The sequence below is a fragment of the Arabidopsis thaliana genome, chromosome 4 (genome assembly GCF_000001735.4).
Source record: "Arabidopsis thaliana chromosome 4, partial sequence".
In the NCBI taxonomy this organism is placed as follows: domain Eukaryota; kingdom Viridiplantae; phylum Streptophyta; class Magnoliopsida; order Brassicales; family Brassicaceae; genus Arabidopsis; species Arabidopsis thaliana.
In genome coordinates this window covers 1,095,508-1,122,711 of record NC_003075.7, presented here as the reverse complement: position 1 = coordinate 1,122,711, position 27,204 = coordinate 1,095,508, and the positions used below count along the sequence as shown (strand labels likewise).

The 27,204-nt window shown below is 37.7% G+C and overlaps 8 protein-coding genes, 1 long non-coding RNA gene, 2 other non-coding genes and 1 pseudogene across 22 annotated transcripts; 7 read left to right on the top strand and 5 right to left on the bottom strand.

Moving 5' to 3' along the window:
- Positions 1–33: 33 nt before the first annotated feature.
- Positions 34–109, bottom strand: AT4G02555. Its single transcript, NR_141729.1, has one exon. It is a non-coding gene; the product is annotated as a snoRNA (small nucleolar RNA).
- A 379-nt stretch (positions 110–488) lies between these two features.
- On the top strand, positions 489–2,347 carry AT4G02550 (Myb/SANT-like DNA-binding domain protein). 5 transcript variants are annotated; one of them, NM_001203730.2, is made up of 5 exons: positions 489–854; positions 916–988; positions 1,081–1,436; positions 1,521–1,608; positions 1,696–2,292. In NM_001203730.2, the coding sequence occupies exons 3-5, from the start codon at positions 1,083–1,085 to the stop codon at positions 2,088–2,090; spliced, it is 837 nt and encodes a 278-aa protein (NP_001190659.1). In that variant the 5' UTR covers positions 489–854; positions 916–988; positions 1,081–1,082; the 3' UTR covers positions 2,091–2,292. The 5 variants fall into 5 exon arrangements, with proteins under 5 accessions (NP_001190659.1, NP_849289.1, NP_192164.1 ...); NM_178958.2 differs by lacking the exon at positions 916–988 and having other exon boundaries at positions 1,696–2,347; NM_116489.4 differs by lacking the exon at positions 916–988 and having other exon boundaries at positions 1,521–2,347.
- Positions 2,348–2,722: 375 nt separating this feature from the next.
- AT4G02541 (uncharacterized protein) lies at positions 2,723–2,863 on the top strand (the record flags this gene model as incomplete). Its single annotated transcript, NM_001125446.1, has 1 exon — positions 2,723–2,863. The coding sequence occupies one exon, from the start codon at positions 2,723–2,725 to the stop codon at positions 2,861–2,863; it is 141 nt and encodes a 46-aa protein (NP_001118918.1).
- AT4G02540 (Cysteine/Histidine-rich C1 domain family protein) lies at positions 2,835–5,740 on the bottom strand. 2 transcript variants are annotated; one of them, NM_001203729.2, is made up of 2 exons: positions 3,815–5,740; positions 2,835–3,705 (listed from the first exon to the last, which is right to left on the bottom strand). In NM_001203729.2, the coding sequence occupies exons 1-2, from the start codon at positions 5,508–5,510 to the stop codon at positions 3,566–3,568; spliced, it is 1,836 nt and encodes a 611-aa protein (NP_001190658.1). In that variant the 5' UTR covers positions 5,511–5,740; the 3' UTR covers positions 2,835–3,565. The 2 variants fall into 2 exon arrangements, with proteins under 2 accessions (NP_001190658.1, NP_192163.1); NM_116488.3 differs by having other exon boundaries at positions 2,876–5,713.
- Positions 5,741–7,945: 2,205 nt separating this feature from the next.
- On the bottom strand, positions 7,946–8,183 carry AT4G04195. Its single transcript, NR_141781.1, has one exon. It is a non-coding gene; the product is annotated as an other RNA (long non-coding RNA).
- On the top strand, positions 8,083–8,183 carry U5.7. Its single transcript, NR_141780.1, has one exon. It is a non-coding gene; the product is annotated as an other RNA (small nuclear RNA).
- A 370-nt stretch (positions 8,184–8,553) lies between these two features.
- Positions 8,554–10,630, top strand: AT4G02530 (chloroplast thylakoid lumen protein). 3 transcript variants are annotated; one of them, NM_116487.4, is made up of 4 exons: positions 8,554–9,034; positions 9,776–9,915; positions 10,086–10,158; positions 10,268–10,571. In NM_116487.4, the coding sequence occupies exons 1-4, from the start codon at positions 8,557–8,559 to the stop codon at positions 10,375–10,377; spliced, it is 801 nt and encodes a 266-aa protein (NP_192162.2). In that variant the 5' UTR covers positions 8,554–8,556; the 3' UTR covers positions 10,378–10,571. The 3 variants fall into 3 exon arrangements, with proteins under 3 accessions (NP_192162.2, NP_001328709.1, NP_001319849.1); NM_001340386.1 differs by having other exon boundaries at positions 8,561–9,034; positions 10,268–10,630; NM_001340387.1 differs by lacking the exon at positions 10,268–10,571 and having other exon boundaries at positions 10,086–10,222.
- Positions 10,631–10,678: 48 nt separating this feature from the next.
- GSTF2 (glutathione S-transferase PHI 2) lies at positions 10,679–12,369 on the top strand. The gene is made up of 3 exons (NM_116486.3): positions 10,679–11,330; positions 11,440–11,488; positions 11,600–12,369. The coding sequence occupies exons 1-3, from the start codon at positions 11,181–11,183 to the stop codon at positions 12,037–12,039; spliced, it is 639 nt and encodes a 212-aa protein (NP_192161.1). The 5' UTR covers positions 10,679–11,180; the 3' UTR covers positions 12,040–12,369.
- TOC159 (translocon at the outer envelope membrane of chloroplasts 159) lies at positions 10,928–18,283 on the bottom strand. Of its 4 annotated transcripts, NM_001340385.1 has the most exons (7): positions 17,883–18,146; positions 13,013–17,799; positions 12,909–12,945; positions 12,575–12,736; positions 12,347–12,431; positions 11,632–12,046; positions 10,928–11,526 (listed from the first exon to the last, which is right to left on the bottom strand). In NM_001340385.1, the coding sequence occupies exons 1-2, from the start codon at positions 17,944–17,946 to the stop codon at positions 13,352–13,354; spliced, it is 4,512 nt and encodes a 1,503-aa protein (NP_001328635.1). In that variant the 5' UTR covers positions 17,947–18,146; the 3' UTR covers positions 10,928–11,526; positions 11,632–12,046; positions 12,347–12,431; positions 12,575–12,736; positions 12,909–12,945; positions 13,013–13,351. The 4 variants fall into 4 exon arrangements, with proteins under 4 accessions (NP_001328635.1, NP_001328636.1, NP_001319848.1 ...); NM_001340383.1 differs by lacking the exon at positions 10,928–11,526 and having other exon boundaries at positions 12,024–12,046; positions 17,883–18,283; NM_001340384.1 differs by lacking the exon at positions 10,928–11,526 and having other exon boundaries at positions 12,023–12,046; positions 12,575–17,799; positions 17,883–18,262.
- An 816-nt stretch (positions 18,284–19,099) lies between these two features.
- On the bottom strand, positions 19,100–21,334 carry XT2 (UDP-xylosyltransferase 2). The gene is made up of 2 exons (NM_116484.3): positions 20,064–21,334; positions 19,100–19,741 (listed from the first exon to the last, which is right to left on the bottom strand). The coding sequence occupies exons 1-2, from the start codon at positions 21,072–21,074 to the stop codon at positions 19,367–19,369; spliced, it is 1,386 nt and encodes a 461-aa protein (NP_567241.1). The 5' UTR covers positions 21,075–21,334; the 3' UTR covers positions 19,100–19,366.
- A 1,366-nt stretch (positions 21,335–22,700) lies between these two features.
- Positions 22,701–24,767, top strand: AT4G02490 (annotated as a pseudogene; the record flags this gene model as incomplete). The annotated part of the gene is made up of 1 exon: positions 22,701–24,767.
- A 299-nt stretch (positions 24,768–25,066) lies between these two features.
- AT4G02489 (reverse transcriptase) lies at positions 25,067–25,180 on the top strand (the record flags this gene model as incomplete). Its single annotated transcript, NM_001125445.1, has 1 exon — positions 25,067–25,180. One exon carries the CDS (start codon positions 25,067–25,069, stop codon positions 25,178–25,180), a length of 114 nt encoding a protein of 37 aa, NP_001118917.1.
- Between the last annotated feature and the right edge of the window lie 2,024 nt (positions 25,181–27,204).

Sequence of the window (27,204 nt, the reverse complement as noted above, 5' to 3'; positions counted from 1 at the left end):
AAACTGAATTGTGAATACAAATAAGCAGTGAAGGCTCAGAAGGATCCATTGGTAAATTTTCTAATCAGAGAATTACTCATAAAATAGGTAGTTTTTAATCATCACTGCCTTCACTCTAAACCCTAATCTAGCCGAAATCGAATTGAAAACAAAAATGGATTCAAATCTTCAGAGAAAATCAAAAATTGAAAACCATCGAACCAAATCAAGCAACGAAAAAAGAAGAGAAAAACCGAAACATGAAAGAACTACTTTGTGGAATAATCGATCATTAGAATGAGTTGATTGAGAAAAGTAATCACAGGCGGCAATATATAAGACAATGGAGGAAGCTAGGGTTTACGTTTTCGAAAGAATCGGGTCGGTCCCGTTAACCCGATGAGTTTGGGCTTTGTGAATTACATCAAACTCGGCCCATTGAGTATCTAGTTTCGGGTTTGACCCGTTATACATGATGCCACGTAGACCGAGACGAACAAAAAAAGCCAGAGAAGAAGAAGTTTCAGAGAAATTTTCCGGGAAAAGGCGCAAGAAAATATCAGACAAAAACCGATTATTATTCTGGGTCCATTTTTTCAAAGGTTTATTAAAAACGCAACCGTTTTGTCAAAAGCGATAATGAGAAAACTTCTTCGACGACTCTGGGTTTCTCGGGAAACAAGTACTCAGAGAGAGAGAGATATTTCGAGAAAAGAAGAAACACTCCTCCGATCCATACGAAATAAGATAAAGGGGAAACCAAACCCTAAATCGAGCTTCTCCTTATCGGAAATGTCGCACTTCCACCACTTTTGACTCCTCCGTTCATCGGCGGCGATCTGAATCACCGTCAATCTGATTTCGTTTCTGTGAAGGTATACGCATTTGATTTCTACTACTGAGAGCTGATTTGAGTTCTTTTTTAAAAATCATTAGCTAAGTTAGTTTCAGAGCTCTTCTTCGAATATCTGGAAGAGAGACGAGTTTAGGTCGATCGATTTTGAAAATGGTATAGAGCTTCGTTTATTTGTGAGAACGACCAAGCTTTTTCTATTGTGATGTTATGGTATAATGATATGCATAGAATTCTACGTGAACCAGGAATGGATCAATATGGGATTCCAGTAGAGAGAAAAGAGATGAAGCATAAGGGGAGAAATGTTATATGGTCTGTTGGAATGGATAAGTGTTTGATTGAAGCTTTGGCTGTCCAGGCCAAAAACGGGAACAAAGTTGACAAATGTTTTAACGATAAGGCTTACACTGCTGCTTGTGTTGCGGTTAATACTCGTTTCAATCTTAACTTGACTAGCCAGAAAGCCATCAATCGCCTCAAGACGATCAAGAAAAGGTACAGAGTTATGAGAGACATACTTAGCCGGGATGGATTCTGGTGGAACTCGAGCACAAAAATGATCGATTGCGAAAGTGATGAGCTCTGGAGAAGATATATTGCTGTAAGTCCCATTATCCCTTCTCTTTTACTAAGAGATCATCCTTCTTTTGTGCATCATTATCAAACTTAAAAATGGTTGGAATAGGTAAACCCAGACGCAAAAGCATTTAGGGGAAAGCAAATTGAGATGTACGAAGAACTTAGAACAGTATGCGGTGACTATCAAACTCCAGGTAAATATAACAAAGTGAAGAAGGAAAGCAGTCATCATCTTAATGACGTAAAACAATTTGAAGAAGACTCTGTTTCCTTCCCTTTAGGAAGTTCTGAAGAACATAGCGATACAGATGGAACAGAGTCATACGCAGGAGCAAGTGAGTATATGCATGAAGAGTCTCAAGATCTTCCTCCTCCTCGAGATCCTTTAAGACGACCTTCTAAACGTTCTCGAAACTCGGATCCTTGTCAAGAAGCAATGTTAGTGGTTGCTTCTAGCATTCGCCGCCTAGCTGATGCAGTGGTTCAAAGCAAAACTTTGATTAACACAGAGGAATTGTTGAAAGCAGTGATGGAGATTGATGAATTGGAAGAAGCAAAACAGATGTATGCGTTTGAGTATCTGAATGGTGATCCAGTCAAAGCTAGAGCTTTCATGGCTTATAATAATAGGATGAGGAAGATGTTTTTGTTTCGACAGTTTTGGTGGTGGAAGTAAAAAAATTGATTTGCTGCTATGGCTAAAAGAATCCTCCTCTTCTTTTGGGGTAATGTAGAGTCTTGTTAATGTTAAAAGCTGGAAATATTTGTTGAGGCCAATTTGATTTTGTTGTGAATTCATTTGGTCTAATTTTAAACCACATGATATAGTTTATAACAGACATTATACAGGTCATATACTTCACTTTATCTTTGCACAATTTTTTGGACTAACGAAAGCAACCTGCTAATGCCATCACTGCAGCTTCAATGAATGCATCCTCCCCCTCTGGTTTCGATACGAAATATTTAATTACTCAAGGCAGAAGAGTGTTTTTCTTCTTCCCTTGCCTTCTCTTTCCAGTAAAACCTATGGAGATCAAAGTATGCTGCTTTCAAAGCATATATACGATAAATATCATACTGGGTATAGCAGGATAAGTTTTGAAGCAAAGACTCTTTCTTTACTTAGCAGGATATATCATACCGGGTATATCTTTCTCCACATCAGAGAGCAATCCTTTTCTCCTGAGATCCTCGAAGGGCAACAGCAGATCAGAAATCCACAACACAAGGCCATCATATACAAACGATATATAAGCACGATCAAAGTGCAAAACTGATCATCTGGTACGATTTAAGTAACTAAAAATGGATGCTGATACAAAAGAAAGGGTTATCACATCCAGAAAAAAGGGATTCAGAGAAGAGGGTTTGGGAAAGGATGGTAAGGGTTTGGCTCAACAGTATCTTCCTTTCTCATCTCATGTGTTTGAGATTTTGGGATATTAGTTAAAAGAAGGAAGTCTTTCAAGAATCACATGCAAAGAAAGATACTTCTTTTAGAAAAATTTCCCTGGAAACATCTCATAACAATATTGGACATATCATTGTTTGACTAATCAATGCAACAGAATGCAAATTCATAAATATTTCTCTTAACAAGAAAAAAGTAAATGAAGCTACAGGGTTACTTCTTCCACATAATACATAATATGGAACAAAATGCTAATTCATTCTCTTTGAGAACTGTTTTGTATGGACAGCGCCTCTCACAACGGGGGCAAATAGGTCTAGACATATGATGATTGTTCGGCAAAGCATATACTTTTTTACTGCCTCTTATCCACGATGAACCGGGCTTCATGTATAAGTCCCAACCAAGCATACATGGCATGTGTAAGGTGACACAACAATACTCATCACACATGTAAAACCGCTCCTTTGGATCTATTTTTCCCTCGCAAACTTCACACCAATACGTCATGGTACTAGTCTTCTCCCCATAAGAAATAGTGAGCATATGCTTATCATGCTTATACCTCGCCTTATGAGGTATAGTAGCACATCCAAAGCACAAAGAAAAGTTACACTCCTCAATGCAATTGAATGTTTCACTACCACCCCTTCTTAAATTATGGCAAACATTACATGTTCTTTGCTCCTCTTCTGGTTTGGATGTTAGGAATAAAGGATGCATATGACTTTCGTGGACTAACGGCTCAGAAATTGTGGCGCACTGCACATGTACCTTAAAATAACATGCTTCTTCATTGCACTCATAGAAGAAACCAGCAGTGCACCACACAGAACAAGCTGAACATGCAAACGCATGATGCTCACCTTCGTATGTTCTGGATAGAGTGAGCAGATGAGGATGTGTCGGATGATGTATTTTACGACGAAAATTAGCACATTTCTCATGGAGAATGAAATCACATTGCATACAGGAGAAGAAGTTACCAAAATAGATAGGCGTGGTACATGCTTGACACAACTTATTCTCGTCGTAATCTCTGTCTGTGTTCACATCAAGTCTCATATGATGATGCTCATGACTGAAATGTTGTATAATTCCATCGCTTATCGTCACAAACGACTCGACTTCTTCATCCATGTCTTCTTCTGGCTCTCCTTCAAGTTCTTTACCATCCCACACATTGGTCTGTGTGGCACATTTCGAATGAGCCGCATAGGAACAGCCGTCCTTGACGCAAGAATAGCACCCATAATCATTCTCGATCTTTCTGCGACAAACACCACAAGACCAATATTTTTCAGGGTCAAAAGAAGGAGTAAACGAGATACGATGGGGATGGCGAGATATCCTTATGACACGTGGTAAGCTGAAACACTTTTGATGGATAACAAAGTCACAAGGGGGACATGTATAGAAAGGACCGCTTGATGTATAGAAAGGACCGCTTGAATGTGTCAAGGCACAGATGCTGCAAGGAAATGGAGTCTGCGTTGGAAACAGAGCAAGAGTATGCTCATGCCACTTGGGATGGTGCATAGACAACTCTGGTGGTTTCTGCACACAAGCAAAATTAACAGCAAACTCGCAAGCGGAGCAATAATAAAAGATATTCTTGAGATCTTCATCGCAACAATAGCATTTCCTCGTGCTACTAAGCATTTGCAAGGAGACGAGGAGAAGAGGATGTTTAGGATGAAAAGGGTGTTTGATCTCAGCTGGAGCCTTGTTATATTCTTTATGGTTCTTGCCGTTGCAACCTTGGCAGAGAAAATGGGAAGCGAGTTCTCCTCTTGTTAACCAGAATTTCTGCCAGTTGAAAGGGAGACACTCCAGCTTGCCGTTCCACATCTTGTATTTGGGCTCCACATGAAACTTTTCCTCTTTCAAACTAACATTTAAGCGAGGACATAAGGAAATAAGCTTGTCCCACTGTGTATACATGGAGAAGACAAGGGTGACTATCTCAAGGATGAGTGATATGAGCTTCGGCTCCGGCTCAAAAGTCAATGTTTTATCAACGAGCGACATGAAGTCCCAATCCAGGGCCAGCTCCAACTCTGAATCCGAAAAATATTTTTGAGAAAAGATTGATATAAGCTTCCTTAGCGGCTCCGGCTGGGAATCCAGATCCATAGAGTTGAAGAAAGAGATTGTTTGAGTAACGACAGACATGAGCTCCGACTCCGGCAGCGAATCCAAATCCGTAGAGTTGACCAGAGTGACAATTTCAACTATGAGTGATACGACATTTGCATCCCGGCTCGCTAACGTCTTCGTATAGAGGAGAAGCTTCGCATCGTATGTGAGAGACTTTCCCGTAAAGATTGGTGGGATCTGTGTATCTATGAGAGGCATTAGTTTCTTAATGAGTGAGGCGAGCTTCATCTCTGGCGGCTCCGAGTATGTAGACTCGACGAGAGAGACTATTTGATCAAGGAGTGATGAAAGCTCATCTGAATTCCTAGATTCGAGATACGAGTATATTTGAGAAATGAGTGACATGAGCTCCGGCTCCGAGTCCTGCTTTGTATCCGGATCTGAATCTATAGATCTGATGAGAGAGATTGTTTGCGTCACGAGTGATACCACCAATTGCGACTCCGGTTTGCCGACAAAGATTATTTTCTCAATGAGTGAGATCAGTTCCGACTCCGGCTTCTGCTGTGAATCGAAATCCATGGAGGCTAGAGAGAGAGAGAGAGAAAGAAAGAGAGAGATTTGTAAATTAAAAAAGAACTGAGTCCTCCTCGAGACACTTTGTAGCTTGCGGATAACGAGACAATTTCAAATTTCCAGCCTGTGCCAGCGGAAAGTCAACAATCGATCTAACTGTAAACTAAGATCAAATATATGTATTATTGAGGGTTTAGGTTGGCATGTGCAACTTTCACATATTTTCTGGAGAAATCAAATATAATAATAAGCATTATCATTGATTGAATGATCATTTTTGACTTTTGATGGCGCTCCTCCTATCTTCCAATTAGTAGTAACTTTTAAGGGTTAAGTTGTATACTAGTCACTTTTTAAAATTTAATTGAAAAAATAGTCACTTTACTATTTATAATTTGCAAAATAGTCACTTTTCACTGTTTGATTCGTACACTTAGTTTGTACACCACTTTTAGTGATCAGATGTATATAAAAAATACACAGCGTACACTTTACATTTGTACAATAAAAGTGATGTACAATCCAAGTGTACGAATCAAACAGTGAAAAGTGACTACTTTGCAAATTATGAATAGTAAAGTGACTACTTTCCTAATTAAGTTTGAAAAAGTGACTATTTTGCCAAAACACCCCTTGAACGAGATTTATTTAATAAATACTGTATTAATTAACGAAAGAAATTTTAAAACTTTAATGACAAATTGGGTCAAGTAAGAGGAACCTGAGATTCTTTCGAAACAGTATTCTCTCTATTCGTCGAAAATTGGGACTAAGAACATCATTATTGGTAGTATCTTAGGTTAGTCTTAGCTTAGTTCTTAGGATTTTTTTATAATTGATTTTGAAAATTTTGAAATGAAAGCTAAGAACATTTCATTTTATCTCTTATGTAAAAGACTCTTTTAACAAATATATGATTAAAAAGCCAAAATTTTCTAATAATTAACCTAAGCAACTACCAATAAATGTGTTCTAACGTTTTGATTTAATCTGGTATTTAGGGTATTTTGTCATTTTGGTTTATCTCTTATGGATTTTTGTTTCCATGTTTGTTGTGTGGCATTGCTTACCAATACATAGAATAGAAACAATAAATGAAACTATGATGCTTTTCTTACTTAAAGAGTCTGAGGTCATCAAAATTCAATATGTAGAGTGAGTGAGATGCAATTTCTATATAACCGAAATCCAACTGCATTATTGTTTGCATCTGGAAGCTCCTCTCTTTCTGATGTATTTTATCTACAAACTAAAAATTCATTTGTCTATCTTGATGATGGTTCTTTTCTTCTTTATCCTCATTTTAACAAATATTCGAGAATCACTTTCGCTATGAACGTGTGCTAACATGGATATATTTCTTTTTAATATTCAATATTGTGATTCAAACCAACCATCGAATTATATCAGCCTTCTTTTTACCACAGTTTGGCTCAACCAAGTTTCTTCCTTTTATTTCAAATGAGATTGTTTGAGAGATTTTGAATATGACTGTATGTAACGTATTGTATGCGCTTAAACTAAACTTAGTGCTCTCCATATCTGTTTTTACTCGCATTTTGTCAACTATTGAGTTTTATATTGCCCCCTTAGCTAGTGGATCTTGTCGTGGTGTATGCTTATTTTGAGATAATTAAAATCGAAAGCATGATATCATCTTGAAGTTTACAGACTGTCCGAGTGCAAAGTCTACGAAAGATTTAAAGATTAGAAACTTGAAGAAATCAATGTGAAAATTAATGGTCATTTACACATATATATATGTGTTGGGGAAACAACGGACAACTGTACAGCAATAAAGTTCCACCCTACATATTTATGTGAGTTTGTGAAAAAAAATAAAAAATATTTTGCTAGCAAAAAAGTAAAAAATAAATGAGACACCAAATTATACGTAAAAATCATCTTAATGTGAAGAGTAAAAACTATGGGACCGTAGTACACTCAAAATTTCAGACACGACCAGCAAATGTCCAAACGTTCTACACAAAAAAACCTAACAGATCTATTTTTCTCCTCCTCTAGATCTTAAACCTCTCTTTTCTTTTGTTTCTTATACACAAACAATTAGGTTAAGAGTGTTTATATACTCCCTCATAACCCTTACCCAAATTCCAATCTCATGGATTAATAATATAAATGGTTGAACTCCAAGTTTGGTTCTCCAAATCAAAACCCAATTTGGTTCCCACCACTAGGAGGAAAACCAACAGACTCCCCTCCGATAAAGTACTGGAGGAAACAACAATCCTGACTATGATAACATCGTATTTTTGCATGTTTTAGATATAGATTTTTTATGTTTTAAAAAAGTTTTTGTTTGATTTTCAAATTTTTTTAGTACTAATGTAGTTTATACGAGATTAATATTGTAGTCTTTAATGGACTGTATCAACCAAACCTGACTTTGTTGGGGCAATTTGTGGTAATTGTATATATGAAAAAATGGTAATGGGCTTGAATATCCCACGAAGCCTTTTACCAAGAAGTTTCACGCATCCCACATCGGAAGGGTAAGAGAGTTTGATAGTGGAAACTTTTATATAAATAGACTTCACTCTCCCTCAGATTCAAATTTCGCAGCTATGTGGTGAGCACAAAGCGAACTATTCTTTCGCCTTTTACTAAAGAATACCGTGTGCTCTCCACGCCAAGTGGCTTACGCCTATTTTTGGAGGGCCCTTACTTAATCGTGAGGCCCAACATTTAACCTAGTCTGAATGTTTCATTTGCTAAAAACTTTGTTTGTTGCTACTGGGCCCAAAGGTTTGAAAGGCCAGTTCAATTGAAATATCGCATAATCAAATTGAATTTAATCTGCAAGACCAATTCGTTAATCAATAAGAGCATACTAGGATTTCAAACCAAATGATTCAGTTCAACGATGTTTTAAATTATCATCTAGAAATTATAAAATGTGTAATAAAGCATTTTTTTTTTTTTTAAACTTGACAAAATCTCTAAATGTAAAGTCTAATATAAACCTTAAAATCTAAAAACTAATTATGCTTGTTTTTGAGAAATTTTTAAAAAATTGTGAAAAAGAAAAGTAATGAAAAAAATATTGAGAGTGAGTGATTGGAGGAAAATAACACAACGCAACAATCTAACAAAGAGAGACCTTATCATCATCAGCATCACCTTAACCCATATAACATTCCTCTTCGAAAATGCCAACAACAAATTTCATAGAGAAGCAGAAATGGCGAAATCACTCCTTTGTTCATCAACCTTAAACCCTTTCTTCTCCACCACTCTCTCCTCTTCGAAGAAGAACCAAATTGCATACTCGGGAAACAGCAAGAACCAGACATCGTCGTCTCTGTTATGGAAAAGAAGGGAACTGTCGCTTGGATTTATGAGCAGCTTAGTTGCGATTGGTCTCGTGAGTAATGACAGAAGAAGACACGACGCGAATGCAGCGATTCTTGAAGCTGATGACGATGAAGAGCTTCTCGAGAAAGTGAAGCAAGATCGGAAAAAGAGGATTGAGAGACAAGCTGTTCTTAATTCTGCTGTCAAGGAAAAGGGTACTTCTTCAATTTTCCTCTAATCTTTCATTTATGTTCCTCCCCTGCTACATGAAGTAAATTGAACAAATTGATGGAAAAGTTTACTCTTTTATGGAAAAATGTGTGTTCTTTGTGTTATGGTTCCTAGGCTAGTTACATTGAACCCTAGTCTGGTTTTGTTTCATTTATCTTGGCTACATGAAGTAATCAGAACAAACTGATGGAGAAGTTTTACTCTTTTGAGGACAAATGTGTGTCCTCTTTGTGTTATGGTCCCATGGCTAGTTACATTGAACCCTAGTCTGGTTTTGTTTCATTTATCTTCATTCAAGGCCGTATGAAGTAATCAGAACACACTGATGGAAAAGTTTTTTACTCTTTTGAGGACAAATGTGTTTCCTCTTTGTGTTATGGTCTTCACAGAATCATAGTTAAATGGTTTGTTCCAGTGCCATTTACATTGAACCCTAGTTTGATTTTGTTTCATTTTTCTTCCTTCAAGGCCACATGAAGTAATTGGCACATATTGATGGAAATTTTGTGAACTCTTTTGGGGACAAATGTGTTTCCTCTTTACGTTATGGTCGACATAGTAAAATGGTTTGTTCCAGTGCCATTTACATTAAACCCTAGTCTGATTTTGTTTCCTCTATCTTCATCCAATGCTACATAAGTAATCAGAACAAATTGATGGGCTCTTTTGGAGACAAATATACTTAGGTCTTCTTGGTTCTCTAACTAAAAGTATATAGTGTACAGGGTATTTGCAGGATCTTGTTTACAAGTTGAGCAAGGTAGGACAAGCCATTGAGAACAATGATCTACCAGCTGCAGGTTTGGTTTTGGGGAAAGGCATTGATACCGAATGGGTCAAAACCGTTAATCTGGCTTTCACAAAGGTCTTTCTTGCTCATTTTAACTTTCACTAAGGTCAAATCTATTGGTCCAATGTAGAAACAACTGGTTAAAACATCAATATTGTCTCTCCCTCTCTTTACATAAGGTAGACTTTTTTTTAATGTTTATGTTACTGTTTGTTGAAAAGTCCTTGTTTGTGTTCTTGGAACAGTTGAGTACAAGCCCAGAAGAGAATACAGAGGTGGAAGCATTCAATTCATCATTGGCTTCTCTTATCACATCAGGTCTTGTACTTGTACTTGTACTTAACTTTTTCATTCACAAGAATCAAAATTGTCATTAAAACATTGCAGTGATCTCTTTGAAATGTGGTTTTGATTCCTTTTTTCGCAGTGAACAAGAACGATATAGAGTCATCGAAGCTCGCTTTCGTTTCATCAGCTGGTGCATTTGAGAAATGGACTACTTTGACAGGTCTTTTGGAACAGCTTAAGGGACTGTGATAGGCTGGCTACAAATTCTTTACTCTTTTTTTGTATTTTCCAACAGATTTGTCAAAGAGGGTCTTTTTTTTCTCCAAATAATCCTTTGAATAATCATCATTCACTTTCTTAACTTCTTTGGTTATTATTTACCTTTATACATTTTGTTCATACTTACTATGCATCAATATCAACAAGGTTGATTTTTCCATCGAATTCCACCACACCAAAAGGAACCAAGAAACCATACCAAAACTTCTTTGGTTATTTATCTGAAACTAATTCAAAAAGATCTGATCAGTAAACCTTTGTTCTATTGAATCTCACATTAAGAGAAACCCTTTTAACTTGAGAAGGCATACAGATATAGAGCATCACAAAATCCCCGAAACAAAACCGAACCAGTCATAACCAAGAAGGGGGAAAGCTACTAGATGAAGCTAGTAGGTGGAAGTTTGAGTCATTTGGCCTATTACTACGCACTAGTTATGATCTTTTCTCTGATACATTGAATACTTTATTAAAAACCATTACATAACCAATGTAAAAGCAAATATTTAAACGTTAAACAGTCCAATTCAGCTTTGAAAAATCCTCCCAGAAGAAGAAGACTAGTCAATATTGGTTGCGATGGCCTTGTAGAGGCATTATTATCTGTTAGATAATATTAAACATTAATGAGAAAGTAGAAATGCTTCTGTATAAATACCTTCATTACTTGTGTCTTATTTCATCACCTTCACCTTCAACATCAAACATCACATTTCTTCCTCTTTTCTCTCTTTTTTCTCAGTCTTCAAAGAGTTTCTTAGTAACCCAAATCAATGGCAGGTATCAAAGTTTTCGGACACCCAGCTTCCATTGCCACCAGGAGAGTCCTCATCGCCCTCCACGAGAAAAACCTCGACTTTGAGCTCGTTCATGTCGAACTCAAAGACGGTGAGCACAAGAAGGAGCCTTTCCTCTCCCGCAACGTAAGTATATCTATATATCTATGTGTTGTTGTAAGACAAGAGACCAACTGTTTTCATGTATCTGGCCTGCATCTCAAATGTTTTGTGTTTGAACTTCTTTCCTCTTCAGCCTTTTGGTCAGGTTCCAGCCTTTGAAGATGGAGACCTCAAGCTCTTCGGTATGAACCTTTTCCATGCATCATCTTCAATCTCAACTCTGAGTTGACAAAAGCCATTAGAGAGCAAAATCACTAATAAGAATTGGATTTTTTTATTTTTATTTTGTGTAGAATCAAGAGCGATTACTCAGTACATAGCTCACCGATATGAAAACCAAGGAACCAACCTTCTCCAAACCGACTCCAAGAACATATCTCAGTACGCAATCATGGCCATTGGAATGCAAGTAGAAGATCACCAGTTCGACCCAGTGGCTTCAAAGCTTGCTTTTGAACAAATATTCAAGTCCATCTACGGCTTGACCACAGACGAAGCCGTTGTTGCAGAAGAGGAGGCTAAGTTAGCCAAGGTCCTTGATGTCTACGAGGCTAGGCTCAAGGAGTTCAAGTATTTGGCTGGTGAAACTTTCACTTTGACTGATCTTCACCACATTCCCGCGATTCAATACCTGCTCGGAACTCCCACCAAGAAGCTCTTCACCGAGCGTCCACGTGTCAATGAGTGGGTGGCTGAAATCACCAAGAGGCCAGCTTCCGAGAAGGTTCAGTGAGAAATTTCTAAAAGGAAAATATGGTTTTGCTTCAGTCACAGTAATAATGCTAAGATTAAATAAGCGGCTTTCTCATTGCCCAATTTCTCAGTACTTTCTTTCTGTTGTATCCTCTGTTTTCTTTCAGTTATGTGAGTGTGTGTGTATGCTCTTGAGAGTATCTTTGGCAAAAACTATTTATCTAATCTTCAAGCTATTCTAAAATAAATCAATTAGTTAACTAATGCAAAGATTGCGATGTCTTAACTATGGAGATACTGACTAGTGAGAATAGTATGTAAGGACTTTAGTCTGGTGGAAATCTTACTTTGGAACGTTTCTCCTGGCGAAAGAAGTTGACTTAAGAAGACTTTGAACGTTCTTATCCTTAAAGTTTCCTTGCTTTGTCATGTCTGAAAATGACAAGTAAAATATAGACGTAAGCTTCAAATCAGACAAAACAAAACACATCAGATTTCTGGACCTATTCACCTCTCTATAAATAACAGAAACGGTTAGAGCAGCAAGTTTGTGTTTTTCACCATCAATTTTGTACCTTGACCGCCGTAAACGCAGGGTGAAGAAAGTCCACCTAGTGTTTATCTCCAACTGTTTGCTCGTCTCATTACTCTGATGACTTTGTGGCTACCCAAAGAATTGCGAGTAAAGCCAGCCATATATTTGCAGACTCTGGTCATCCTTTAAGTTAGAGGCTTTGCTACATCAAATATTCACATAAACCATAAAGATTAAGTCCACCAAGAAATATCCTTTATTCGGAGTTTTGTCTGCTAGTATCATCAAGTTTACTTCACCACGATACTCCAATAGTTTCCAGATATTATATAAGAATGAAAATCTATTACAAAGCATTTTTATAAAAAACATACCATTGCCTTCAAGGGACCAAGGAAGAACAGTAAGATCCTGGTGAAGAACACAATGAGATGAGGGTTCTAGTACAAAATCTTATCAACAGTTACAGGCTACGCACCTGCTTTAAAGATTCTTCACCGAGTGATTTGTATCTTCTGCAGAAATTTAGTAACAAATTAGCAAACTCAAACCAAGCAACATCATTAGCATGAGACGTAGACCAAAAGAAGACTGAACTAGATTCCATTATCTGAAGAACAGCAAGAGAAGCTGAGAAGGGCTAATGAAAGTGAAGAATTACTGATACATGATAAATTAAATCCGATGGGAACCTCTCAACAGAACCAAAATACAACTTTGATAAACTTCAACAAAGTTTTTATTAAAGTGGGGGAAAAACATGAACTAAAAACCAGTAATAAAAGAAAAGATCATTCTGCAGCATTCATCAGCATATTTAGTACATGCTGTACTTGTCGTTCGTCGCTTCGGGTCGAATGCTCTTGTAGATGGACATGGCAATTGGAAGAATGGCTGTGAGAGCGATTTGCAACTGATCCGAGCTGCTGGTTCTGACTGTGATCTGTCCGCTCATCTTGTTGTTAAGTCCTGCACGAAGCGCAATCTTTGAGTTCCTTCCAACAGAGACTTGAGATTGGAGATTGGCTCCAAGGGCTAAATCGCCTCTCCACTTTACCAGAGACAGCCCAAAAGAAGATTGGTCCTGTCCAATTGGGAAATCAGCTTCCCTAAGCCTGACCTCGAGGTTCGCACCATAGGCCGAATCTCCCTGTGATCGCATTGTCCCAGTGCTGCCCACAAGCACCAACCTTTTCCCCAGTGCTATTTGGTCCTCGAGTTTGACCCCAGTGGCGATGTTCTCTCCCAAGAATGTCACTGACCCTCCAACAGTTGTCTTGTTCTTCCTCAAATTCTTGAATTTGGTTTCTCCTCTGACCACATATGCCAGCTGCTTGCCTACATTCTGAATATCGAACCCTGCCATGGTGGATCCATTCTCCCCGTGCTTAGCAGACACAGAGGAGTCCAGATGAATGTTGAACTCTTTCTTGTCCTTGGTGACTTGGACAGTAGCTGTGGCAGGGAACCGGCTAGCTAGAGCAAGACTGTGTTCTGCATTGACGCCGTCATATCCACAGTCATGGTCCCAACCATGGGTATCCAACACTGGCCTGGTTAGGAGTTGTGAAGTGGGTTCCAGATATCGGTATCGGTAAGCTGAGTTATCACTATCAAATGAAGGTGGCAAAACCATATCGGGTAATGGAACTGGCACTGCAGCTGGAGCCCCGTTTTCTGGATCATCTTCTTCTCCCGGATAACCAAACTCACTTTCACCCAGCTTCTTCCCGTTTTTCTTCATTTCTTTCATCCTCTTTAATTCCTCTCTCCATTGCTTCTTCTGCAGGAGCTTTACACGGTAATCATACTCCTCGAAATATGCCTTTCTCTGTTCATTTGAGAGCTTTGCAAGTTGGGTTTTTCGAAGAGGCTTAAATGGTGGCAGCTGGTCATACTCATCATCTTCCCCATCTTCCTGCTCAGAATCAGACACATCATCAATTTCGATATCAGAGTCAACACTATCACCACCTTGGTCTCCAGGGAGCTTAGGATGTGCACGGGACTGCAACAGCCAAGACAACAAGTAAGGGAGAGGCGGGGATCTAACTCGGAAACCAAATACTTTACGATGGTCCAATGGTTCTTGAGGCCTCAATAGAGAATTTGTTTCTGACAAAACCTTCAGGGAGTAACACAATAGCAACAGCTGAGATCTCCAAGTTTGGCCATTCGGGAGAACCTTCACTCCCTCCCGGTTCTTCCTACACAAGGGGTGATTCTCAACAAGTGAAACTGGATTCATCAGACTTGGATTCATCAAGCGTAGATCTCCAACAGCCTGTCCTATAGACTGTTGCACAATATGTGAGCACTGCGCTACAAACACATCATAGCTCAATGGGGTGCCAGATGGGCCATCAGGAGGGGCAGAAGCCGCATGGGTCAATGTCACTATAGCGTTTTTCCATATGGATGTACCAAGAGAAGCAGTAATCGTCCTTAGCAAGGGCAAATTGTTCAAGTCCCTGGTCTGGGTGTCAAGACGATCTACATATAGTACAATATCAGGGGGACACTTCTTCATTACCTTCTTTACAGAGGACAACATTTTTGCATTTGTACTTTGATCCATCGCAGCAGACTTCAAACCCGGAGTATCAATAAAGGTAATCTTGACACCATTCACCGTTCCAGAAATTTCTCTAACCGAAGTGGTTGAGAGCCCAAAAGCATCAATGGACGCAATCTGGTTTCCCAAAATGGAATTTATAGTAGCACTTTTTCCCACCCCGGCTTTTCCAAGGACCAGTATGTTTAGGGAGAAGATCAATTCTTCGTTGCCCTCAGCCTCAGACTCCACAGCCTTCTTCTTTGCAGCATCAAGACTGAATAACTGCCCTGCTTGTCTCCCAGCAAGTAGTGCAAGACGGTAAAGAACCTGCGCTGCAATTGAATCTTCTGCCGAATGACCCAACCTTTGCAAAAGCCGCAAAAACTTCACACGGAGGCTTTGCAACTTTTCTAATTTCTGTTTCTCTTCCTCGCTCAAGTTAATCTCAGTCTCATCTGCCATTGTGACATTAGAATTGGAAAAGATGTTGGAACGGTTTGCACGTGGAGCTGCTGCAGGCTTCAAGGGCCTTAACGATGAACTCAAACCAGCAGGTCGATCCATAGAGAAAAGCTTCGTGCCATCCTGAGATGTTATGGTAAAATTGCCACCTTCTGAACTTCCACCACCAGTGGCTGCCTTCAAAAGCGCAGCCAAAGCTGCAGTATCAAACATTTTCTCCTCACCTTCATCCTCTGTGTCTACATCCTCGTCAGAATCGGTGACAATCTGGCCATCAATCCTATCTGACATATTGTTAGAAATGTTTGCTTCATCAGAATGTGCCTCTATACCAGAAGAAGCCTTTTCCAACTCTGCTAAGAACTGTTTTGCAGCTTCAGAACTCCCAAATATCATCTCTTCAGTTTCTTCTTCACTTTCAGACCCATCAACCCTGGTAACACCTTCGCCAGAAGGTTCCTGGTCCACTTCCTTGCCTCCAAAGCTAAACTCACGAGAAGAAACAATGTCTTCGACTGGGAGCTTGTTTTCATCCTCTTCAGCACTGTCCCCTTCGACAACTTTCCGAACCTCAAACTGTGACTCAGCTGCAGGAATTGAATCCTCTTCTGCATCAACTGAACCCACTTTTAAACTTTCAGAAACAGGCAATTCTTCTACTTCCACACCTACTTTTGGTTCGTCTGGCTCTACTTTGGCAGCCTCTGATATTTCCTTAACAGCCAATTCAAAATTTCCATCATATGCAGCAGTCAGGTCATCAGGTTCCTCAATATTTGAGATGGTCTTGTCAACCTCATCATCTTTATCATCTTCCTTAATTACAGCCTCCTTAGCCGCCCCGACAACCACAACCCCTGGCTCTGCAACATTGATATCAGCATCAACAGAGTCCACCACAGAGGAGTCAACCATAGAGTCTCCTTCACTAACCAACTTTCCTCCTCCCTCCTCTGTGGCTTTATCGGATTCAAGTTCAACTTCACCACCTTCACCTTGGCCAATTGGATCAAACTTATTATGCACATCAGGGATGTTGCCATCAGTTTCCAGCACCTCACTCACCTCTACGTCTCCAACAACAACAACCCCTGGCTTTGCCACATCTACATTCACAGCTTCAATAGCAGATGAGTCCACCACAAAGTCTCCTTTGTTGTTTAACTTAACACCTTCTTCTGCATCATCGACTATGCCACCGAGCACACTCTCCTCCTCTTTGGTTCCATTGTCAGCTACTGCACTAGCTGCCTTGATTACTTCAGCATAAGTCATACCCTTCTCCAATCCGTTGGCTTTTTCCACATCCTTTGGTTCACTCCCACTCTCGGCAGCTACAACCTCTGGCTCTACAGCACTGGTATCCACAGATTCTAACTTAGAGGAGTCTGCAATAGAGTCTGATTCGCTAGTAAATTTTTCTTCTACCTCCTCAATGGCCTTGTCAGACACAGGTTCAAATTCACCACTATCATCATCCCCAATTTGATCAAACTTATTAGCCACTTCAAGAGTTTCAGCATCAGCATTAATCTTCAACTCCTCACTTCCCTCTGCGTCTCCTACAACAACCACCCCTGGTTTTGCCACATCAACATGCACTGATTCTACAGGGGACGAGTTCACAATGACGTCTCCTTTATCAGTTAACTCCACACCCTCTTCTTCAATAACATTATCACTTTTATCGTCAACATCAACTTTTCCACCCAACTCACTCTCCCCCTCATCATCTTTTTTTGTTCCAACATCTTCTTCTTCCACATCCTTCACTTTACTCTCACTCTCCCCATCTGTGGAAGCCTGTTTCACATCAACATCAACACTCCCATTTTCAATCTTACTCTCACCATCGTCTTTAATATCCTCCACGTCCTCCTTAACCTTCTTATTCTCCTCCACAACCCCTACACCATCAGAAACAGCCTCCGGCTTCGGAGATAACGATGAAACATCATCTACACCAATTGTCTCACCAGAAACCACCTCAGGCTTCGGAGTAGCCTCAGGAGTAGTAGAATCCTCCTTTAAAGAACCATCCACCTCGTCGGAAACCTTCCCATCACCCACCAAATTCGGCTTCTCCTTCTCGGAGTCAGATAAATCATCAGCTCCAACCTTATCCGAATTACCAGACACAGCCTCCGATGAGGAATCCAACTCCTTGGCACTACTCACAGCACCACCATCCTCCTTATCGGCGGCTGCAGCAGCAGCGGCGGCGACAACAGAAGCATAGGTTTTTCCTGATAACAAAATATCCTTCCGATTAAAACCCTATTCCCAAAAACGCAGATTAAAGAAGATATAAACGAGAAAGAAGAAAAACCTGATTGCCCCGAAGAAGCGTAGAAGGGGTTGGTTGGTTCTGGAGTAACCGACTTTGAGTCCATTTCCGCTTTGCTACTGAGACTCTTTCTCCGCCAAACTTGTGGAGGAAGGAGATAGCGATAGATAGATAGGGTTTAAAGGAATTTACCCTTTTTTGTGTGAAGGTTTTTATGATTGAGAATTTGGCTGCTCTCTCTCTTTTGAAGAAGAGAGAATTGGGAGAGATAAGGTCACTCGGCGAACAAAAAATGACTCTTCGTTTTTCTTCTTTGCCTTGGGATTTTATCTTCTCAGTTTGTGTTTTGAGGATGATGATGAAATTACCGAATTACCCTCGCTTCTATGTTGGTGAAGTTTCCAAGAGGGCTCTCTTTTGTGCTACGCTTTAAACTGTGTCGCTTCATTGGCTCAAGCCAAAATATATAGAGTTTCTTTTTTTATTTGAGGAAGAAGTACAATAATCATTTGTGGTTAAAATTTGAAAAACATTGTATCATTTTAAAAAACAGTAATTTTTTTGTCAAGAATTTTCAATTTTTGTTGAGTAAATTTAGAATATTTTAGTCACTTTTTGGAAAGTATTTACTGTTTAATATTTTGTTTTTATTATGCACAATTCTCCAAATGTTAAAATCTTCCCCAATGGAAAATGTTTTGATGGGCTCACTAAATCTAGGGTTTTTGAACTCATGAGAATTAGGGTTTTGTTATATCTTCTCTTTACTAAAAACCAAAAAAACCACACAACAACAAAATAAAATAAAACATTTAAAATAAAAAACGAGATAACATTTTGAGATTTGGGTTTTATAAAGAAGAAAGAAATCTTTTTTGTATCTTTGTTGATCCTCCCTACCCGAAATTGCTTGGCCACAAACGATTTTCTCACCATTATCTACGAATTATCTTGGATTTTTGTATAACACGGATTCCATATATTAGGCCGTGATTTTAGTTTTCAGATGGGCTTTTATAAGGCCTCCCCCTAATAATAGCCCGTATACATGATTTTATTATCAATTAAAGACATTCAGATTTCAGATACAACAACCCATACTGCAAAAGAATCTGACCACATGCCAAATTTTGTTTTTCGAATTAAACTCCTAAACTACACAAAACTTGTGAATATGATCTCAGAACTATACTAACTCAATGTGATTTTTTCACATTTTGCATACTAAAAGTAAATAATTAGTTGAATGTGAAATCAGGTTAAAAAAAAGTTCTTGAATTAACACAGATTATTGATCCATGAAGCTACAAAATCTCAAGTTCTAATGGATTACAAAGAACAAAAAGGAAGAAAAACAACATTTTGATTTCGTAATAGAACTCTAGACGTAGAGACAAAGTAAAACCAAAGAATTAACTGATGTCTCTGCACAATACTTTATCATCCATCTTAGTACAACAACAAGCAAAGACACAAGACATAAATATAGCGAGAAACATAACACAAATCCTAAACGCAAAACCGATTCAAACTTGATTGGTTTGTACCTTAACCGCCTTAAACGCCGGATGAAGCAACCCGAGCTCGTCTTTCATCTCCAACGGATTGCTAGTCTCGTTCCGCACTCTCTTGACTTTACGACTAGCCAAAGATTTGTGAGTGAAACCATAGATTTGCAGAATCTGGTTATCTCCAAAGTTAAAGGCTCTGTCCATTTGTTTTAGACACCGTTCCACCGGGTAATCACCAAATTTCCCACACGGTTTGCAACCGACAAAGTGAGTCACCAATGGCCATCTGTGATCTCCTAGACCCGGGTGGTAGTTTTCTATCATTTCTTCATATCTGTCCACAAGAATCCCCCAGTAACCGTGAAGATAGTATCCACTTTCTAGGTACACCTATAACAACAATGCAGTGGCTCAAATGAGTAGCTCAACAAAATCCAAACCAAGCAAAGATTTGAGTTTACTTCAATAATAGACCCTTACACAGATGTCAGAAACCACAAGATGCAACTCACATTGTCATTTTTGATGATCAAGAGACATGATAAACCACAAAAAGCAACTCACATTGTTATTTTTGATGTTCAAGAGACATGATAAACCACAACAAGCAAACCACAAGTTTCCAAATTTAGTTTTTTTTTTTTTCCACATCAAACCAATGCTGAAATGGAATCAAGTTCATAGTTATATACCAGTCAAAATCAGTTTGTACCTTATTGCCCCAAGCGTCTCGCTGAGTAGCCAACAGATAAACCATAGCAGACTGATCATCAGCTTCGAACACCGGTCTATCCTTGAGCTCACGGGTCAAAACCTTACCCGCTTCTTCACGGATCTTCCCTTTAGGACCCATGGGAGCCCAAGTATCAAGCAAATCAAGTGCCCATTGATTGTTCCTAAGCAAGAAACTCCCTGTATTCAACCCAATCCAATTCTTCTGATCATAAACCATCTCATTCCATCCATGCATCACCAGATTGTAATCTTTATACCTCTCCCATGGAAGCTCAAAAGCCATATCTGTAAACATAGCATCACTATCCATCCACCAAAGAAACTCAATCTCAGGATGTGACAACAAAAGCTTCCTAATCAATGGAAGCTTTGCCCAAAAACCAGCCATCTCTGCATCGAGAAGAGCCATGTTGTAGAAGATCTCGATCCCATGTAACCTACAGTAATCGATCTTGTTCTTGATCGATTTCAAGAGGTAATGATCACCGACAGGATTCTCACATGGTTTTGGCGCCGAACCAGTCACCAAAAGAACACGTGGCTTGTTAGGTCCGATGAAATTAGGGAAGCTAGGGTTCTTAGCTAACCAATCAGATCTCTGCTCATCCCAATCTGATATCTTGGGTCCGAGAGTGTAAGGTTTATTCGGGTCGGGTTTCTCTTCTTCACCTTCGTCAACGAAAATCTTGTTGATGTCAAACGTCTCGTAGTTATTACTCCCACCGGAATTACCTCCACCGTCACCGGAAGAAGAATCTCCTCCGGTCTGAATTTCTTCGAGGACACGGTGAGGCTCACCTCGTTTGCGTGCGTGGAAATGTTGACGGATCTCGTCAAGATCTTGCTCCGGAGTTCCGAATTTACCGGCGCCGATTGTGCTACGTAGGACAACAACGGTAAGAAGAAGACAGAGAATCGTTACCTTTAATTGGCGTAAAGCTCTTTGGATTCTCCGGCACCGGTAAGCTCCTAAACACCTCTCAATCATCTTCTTTCTTCTTACAAGATTCTCTGTAAAAGATCTGTGCTTTATGTGTTTTTAAGAGAAGATCTGAGTTTCCATTAATGTAAGAGATTCGAATTTGATAATAACACTGTTAATTACCAAAGTTACTTACTACAACAAGAGAAGAGAAGCGAGGAGAGTTTTTGTGTTTTTGGACACGACAGTTAAGATTGTCTGATTTCACTTAATTGTCGGTGGTAGTGATGAGTTAGTAGCGTTGTTGACACGTGGCGAAGTTCTAGAGCGTATCATTTGCGATCAATTATCTTGACCGTTGATGCAGTTATAGATCTATCTATAAAAAACTAAAAATCTAACAGCGTTGAAAAGTCAACTCGTTGTTTTTTTTGTACAAACTCGTTTGTTTATTTATATATAGAAAACTAGTTGAAAAGAAAAAGGAGCATAAATAGCATAATATTTTAACTTGTTTGATATAGTTAAATACTTAAATTACTAATTAGAGGTTAGGAAGTTACCCAAATGACTTTTGGAATTCATTATATTGTGATATGGTTTATAAAAAATGTTTTTTTTCCCTCATCATGAAAAGATACCATTATTAGTATTACATAAGTACTAGATTTTAACTTACGGTGTACCGCGGAAACAATTTATTTTTAAAGTTAGTATATATAAAAATATCATTTATTTTATTAATGTTGATCTTATTTATGATATGTTTATGAATCATTTGTTTAAATATTTTAGTCGATGCGGGACATTGAACCACATATTTTTCGTCAATTGGTTAATATATTTTCATTTTTAAAATTTCGAATCACGGAAAAAATTTTGATTTTTTTTTAAACTCTATATATTATATAATGATGTTAAAAAATTGTGATATATTAAACTTTTTAAAAGTTTAAATATTGATAACGTTTTATTAAGTTTAAATATAGAAATAATTATATTTAAAAAGTTAATATTTTTTACCTTTTAGGTAATGACATAATAAATCTAAAAGCAAGGATTTAGAAGATTTAGATCTTTAATTAAATATTTTCATTCCTAAATAATTAAGCATGACATTGTAAATAAGTTCAAATACATGATTTATTTATTTAAACAAAAACGTTTAGTAAGAATAATATTTATTTAAATAAAAAACTTTGTTTTAAAATATTGTTAACAAATATGTTTATGCTAATTTTAAGGGATTGATGTGAAGTTTGTTTGGATTAAATTTGATTGATAATGTGATTGACAATTTAAATTAAGAATGTAAAGTAAAATTAATTAGTTTGAAAAAAAGATTTAATGCTAATGGCATTATTGTAAATAACTTCAAATCTAGGATTTATTTGGTAAAATGGCTCCAAAAATGTATATGTAGATTACATAATGAAAAAAATATCTCATAAAATATCAGAAATCACTATTTATCATTACATCATGAAAATTATAAAACAATCAAAAATCATTAACCACTAATTACATTACGAAAAAGTTTATATCATGAAAAACATCAAACCAGTCTCTTAAGGGTATGCTTATCTCCTATTATACTCATCTGTTAGGCCCCCTAATGATGATGTGACCCCCTTCTCCGTTGAACGAATTCAGTCTCTTCATCCTTTTAGGTGTGACTCCTCCTTGGCTACTCAGTTAACAGCTATTCCTAGTGATGAAGAGATCACTATGGCCTTATTCTCTATGCCTAGGAACAAGGCGCCTGGTCCAGACGGGTTTCCAGTGGAATTCTTCTTGGAAGCTTGGCCTATTGTAAAGGAAAGTTTTATTGCAGCTATTAAGGAATTTTTCCTGACAGGTCATTTGTTGAAAGGGTTTAATGCCACTGCCATTACTCTTATTCCTAAGGTTCCCGGGGCTGATCAGCTCAATCTCTTTCGTCCGGTGGCTTGTTGTACCACAATCTACAAGGTGATTACTCGCCTTATCTCTAAGAGACTCAACCTGTTCATTGATCAAGCGGTTCAATCCAACCAGGTTGGATTTATTAAGGGGCGGCTTCTCTGTGAAAATGTTCTCTTGGCGTCTGAGCTAGTGGACAACTTCCAAGCTGAAGGTGATACTTCTAGAGGCTGTCTTCAGGTTGATCTAACCAAGGCTTATGATAACGTCAATTGGGAGTTTCTCATCAATATCCTCAAAGCCTTGAATCTTCCTCCCATTTTTATAAATTGGATATGGGTTTGCATTTCTACTCCCTCTTATAGCATCGCTTATAATGGTGAATTGATTGGCTTCTTCGTAGGAAAGAAAGGCATCCGCCAAGGAGATCCTATGTCCTCCCATCTGTTTGTGTTAGTAATGGATATTCTGGCCAGATCTTTGGATTTGGGAGCAGTGGAGGGCCGGTTTGTTCTGCATCCCAAGTGTTTGGCTCCTATGATCACTCATTTGAGTTTTGCAGATGATTTTTTGGTTTTCTGTGATGGGTCTCTGTCTTCTCTTGTTGCCATCCTGGATATTCTAGACGTGTTTAAGAAAGGTTCGGGCCTTGGAATTAATCTGCAGAAGACGGCCTTACTTTTAGATGGTGGTAACTTTGAAAGGAATCGGATTATGGCAGCTAGTCTTGGTGTTTCACAAGGTTCTCTGCCTGTCCGTTATTTAGGAGTGCCTCTTATGTCCCAAAAAATGAAAAAGCACGATTACCAGCCTCTTGTGGATAGGATAAATTCAAGGTTCACGTCTTGGACTGCAAGGCACCTCTCCTTTGCTGGTAGATTGCAGCTCTTGAAATCTGTTATTTACTCCACAATCAACTTTTGGGCTTCGATATTTATCCTCCCCAACCAATGCCTTCATAAGTTAGAGCAGATGTGCAACGCGTTCTTATGGTCCGGAGCTCCAAACTCAGCTCGTGAAGCAAAAATCTCTTGGGATATAGTGTGTTCTTCTAAGGAGAGTGGTGGATTGGGTTTAAAAAGATTATCTTCTTGGAATAAGGTCCTTGCTCTCAAGCTGATTTGGCTGTTGTTTACTGCTTCGGGTTCCTTATGGGTCTCTTGGGTCCGGTTGCATCTACTCGGCCGTAGGAACTTTTGAAATCTTAATCCCTATCTTTCGGGCAGCTGGGTTTGGAGGAAGCTCTGTAAACTTAGAGAAGTTGCTCGTCCTTTTGTTATTTGCGAAGTTGGTTCAGGAATCACTGCTAGGTTTTGGCAGGATAATTGGACAGGTCATGGACCGCTTATACACTTAACGGGGTTGACCGGTCCTCAGCTGGTTGGGCTTTCCATTACCTCTGTTGTCAGGGACGCCATTAGGAACGATGACTGGTGGATTGCCTCTAGTAGAAGCAGGAATCCGGTTATTCTTCTTCTGAAATCTCTTCTTCCTCCTGTTGGGAATTTGGTTGATTGTGAGCATGATGACTCTTATCTTTGGAAAGTGGGTGATCGAGTGCCTTCTTCAAAGTTTTCTACAGCGGATACTTGGAGAGCTCTCCAACCTTTTTCTGTCTCAGTCTCTTGGCACAAGGCAGTTTGGTTTACAAATCAGGTTCCTAAGCATGCTTTCATCTCATGGGTAACTGCTTGGAACAGGTTACACACTCGGGACAGGTTAAGAAGTTGGGGGCTCATTGTTCCTGCTGAGTGTGTTCTGTGTAACTTGGTCGATGAAACTCGGGACCATCTCTTCTTTGCTTGTAGGTTCAGCTCAAGAATTTGGACCTTCTTTATGAGGGCGGTTGGATTTTAGCCGCCTCCTCAGTTCATGAATTGCTTGCTGTGGCTTAATTCGGCTACAAGGGACAAGAATCTAATGCTCATTATCAAGCTTCTCTTCCAAGCTTCTGTCTACTTTATTTGGAAAGAGCGTAATGCTCGTATTCACTCTGAAATCAGGCGGCCTTCTCATCTTATCACTAAGGAAATTCAGATGGTGATAAGGGCTCGGTTGGATCCTCTCTCTCGCTCCCGCGCTCCTGGGAGATCCGGACTCTCGCTTTTGGGTTCTTGGTTTTCTCTCTTCCTCAATAGAGATCCTCCTCAAGTCTGATGCTTTCTCCTTGTGCAGGTTTCAAAGGTTCGGGCTTTGGTGTTCTAGCTCCTTGGCCGTCTGCTGTGATGGCTTGGGCCTTCTGGGCTTCTGCCTTTGATCTAGCCTTTTAAGCTTGTAATTGGTTGTTCTTTGTTCTTTCAGGCCTGCGTGCTGTGTTGGCCTTTTGGCTTTGTATTGCAACTTCTTTTGGTTAATTGGAAATTTATGAAAGAAAAAAAAAAAACATCAAACCAGTAATAAAAAATATCAACTATATTACCAAACTCCGAAACTTTATATTAACTAATATAGCAAGCAGAACATATTATTTTGCTTCATTTCATCTTTTTTTACTAATAGTTATACTAAAAGAAATACCTTCTTCCCCAATTGGTGGATTACCCCAACTGAAAGTTTGTCTCACTTCATTGCTTGTACCCAAAATCTGCGAATTGAAGAACAAGAGCAAAAAAACAGATTTTGACTAATGATTTAAAGAACAAGAGAAGTAGAAATGCAAGAGAAAAATGATACAGATAAAAAATGGTTTTTGATATGTAATCAAATTAAAGTTTAAATTTTAAATGTAGTGTATACTGTTAAATTAGCAAATTAATGAAACTCTAAAAAATATATGAATGAGTTTGTTTGGAACGCAAAATGATACAAATCTAATTTTCCAAAAAAAAAATCTTAATTTGATCTTATTTTATAAATTCATTTATTTCCCAAAATATATTTCGATTTCTAGTCATAAGTCATAACTAAAAAAACCGACGTGCGAAAGAAAAAGAAGTCTTATTATATAAAGTATGGTTTTCAAATTTAGTAACTCACAAAGTTGTGCCATATGTCAACTTAATCGATCTTAGATTTTGACATGTCTAATCTTATTATCAATTTTAAAAAATTTCAAATGTAAAAAAAAGAAGATAATGAAACTATATAGTTTTAAAAATGTAAATAAAATAATTATAAAAAACAAAGTTAGTTAAACTTTATAAGGAAAGAACAAATACATATCTTATATTAAAAAAAGTTTAATGTAAAGAATATAATTATAGGAATGTAAGTATATATTCATATATAATGCAAAATGTAAAGAAGATAATTATATGTATCTTATTAAATAAAAATAGAATCAGTTACTAATTCTTATTTGAAACTACTAATTCTAAAAGAAAAAATATAACTTTCTTCCTTCAAAATTTAAAAAAAAATGAAGAAATTATACAATCTTGTTATATAAAATACAATAAATGAAGAAATTTTACAATCGAATATTAATCATAGAAGGAAAATGATTTTAAATATTCACCTCTATATAAACAAATCAATATTCTCTTATTTTCACCAAACAAAAAAAAAACTCTTTAATAACACCACCATTGCTTTAACGTCATTCATTGGTAAAACATTTCTTTTTGTTACATAATTCTCAAAACTGTACTAAGAGGCCAAATATGTTAACTTTTCATAAGTTAGGAGATTTGCATGTGTTATTTTAGGATATTTCTCCAAAAGTATCTATATGTGTTATTAGTCTATTTTGGCATGTATTAAGTTTTTTCAAAGAATCATTTAGCATGGATATTAACTTATAAATAAATGACTATTGTAGTTCAAAATAACAATATAAGTAATTTAACATTATTTTAATTGGATTAAAATTATAATTATCATTGTATAGTGTTTTTATTCGTTAAATGAAAACAAATTCTTTTTGAAAAAATTATGAGCTTAAGAATGAATTTTTGAATATGTGATGAGAATATTAGTATAGTTATATTTATGTTTTATTCTAAATTTTTTTAACTCATGGTCATAAGTGAAAACATCATAAATTTGGAACAATGGTTTATATGAATTACTTTTCGATTACTTGATAAGAATTTTAGTTTATATTTTTTTATGTTTTATTTATTAATTTTAAGTCATGAGATAAAATTAAGTTTTGAGATTACAACATATTGAAAAAAATATTATTAACTCCCATAATTTGTTTTTGGTATGTATACATATTATTTTGATATAAACAATTTAGCACTTATCGATTAAGATGAAGTGTTCAGAATCAAAATTCAGTTTATTATGATGAAATAAATAATTAAATTTTATCGCCAAATGGAATATGTAAGATTAAGATTTGGTTTTT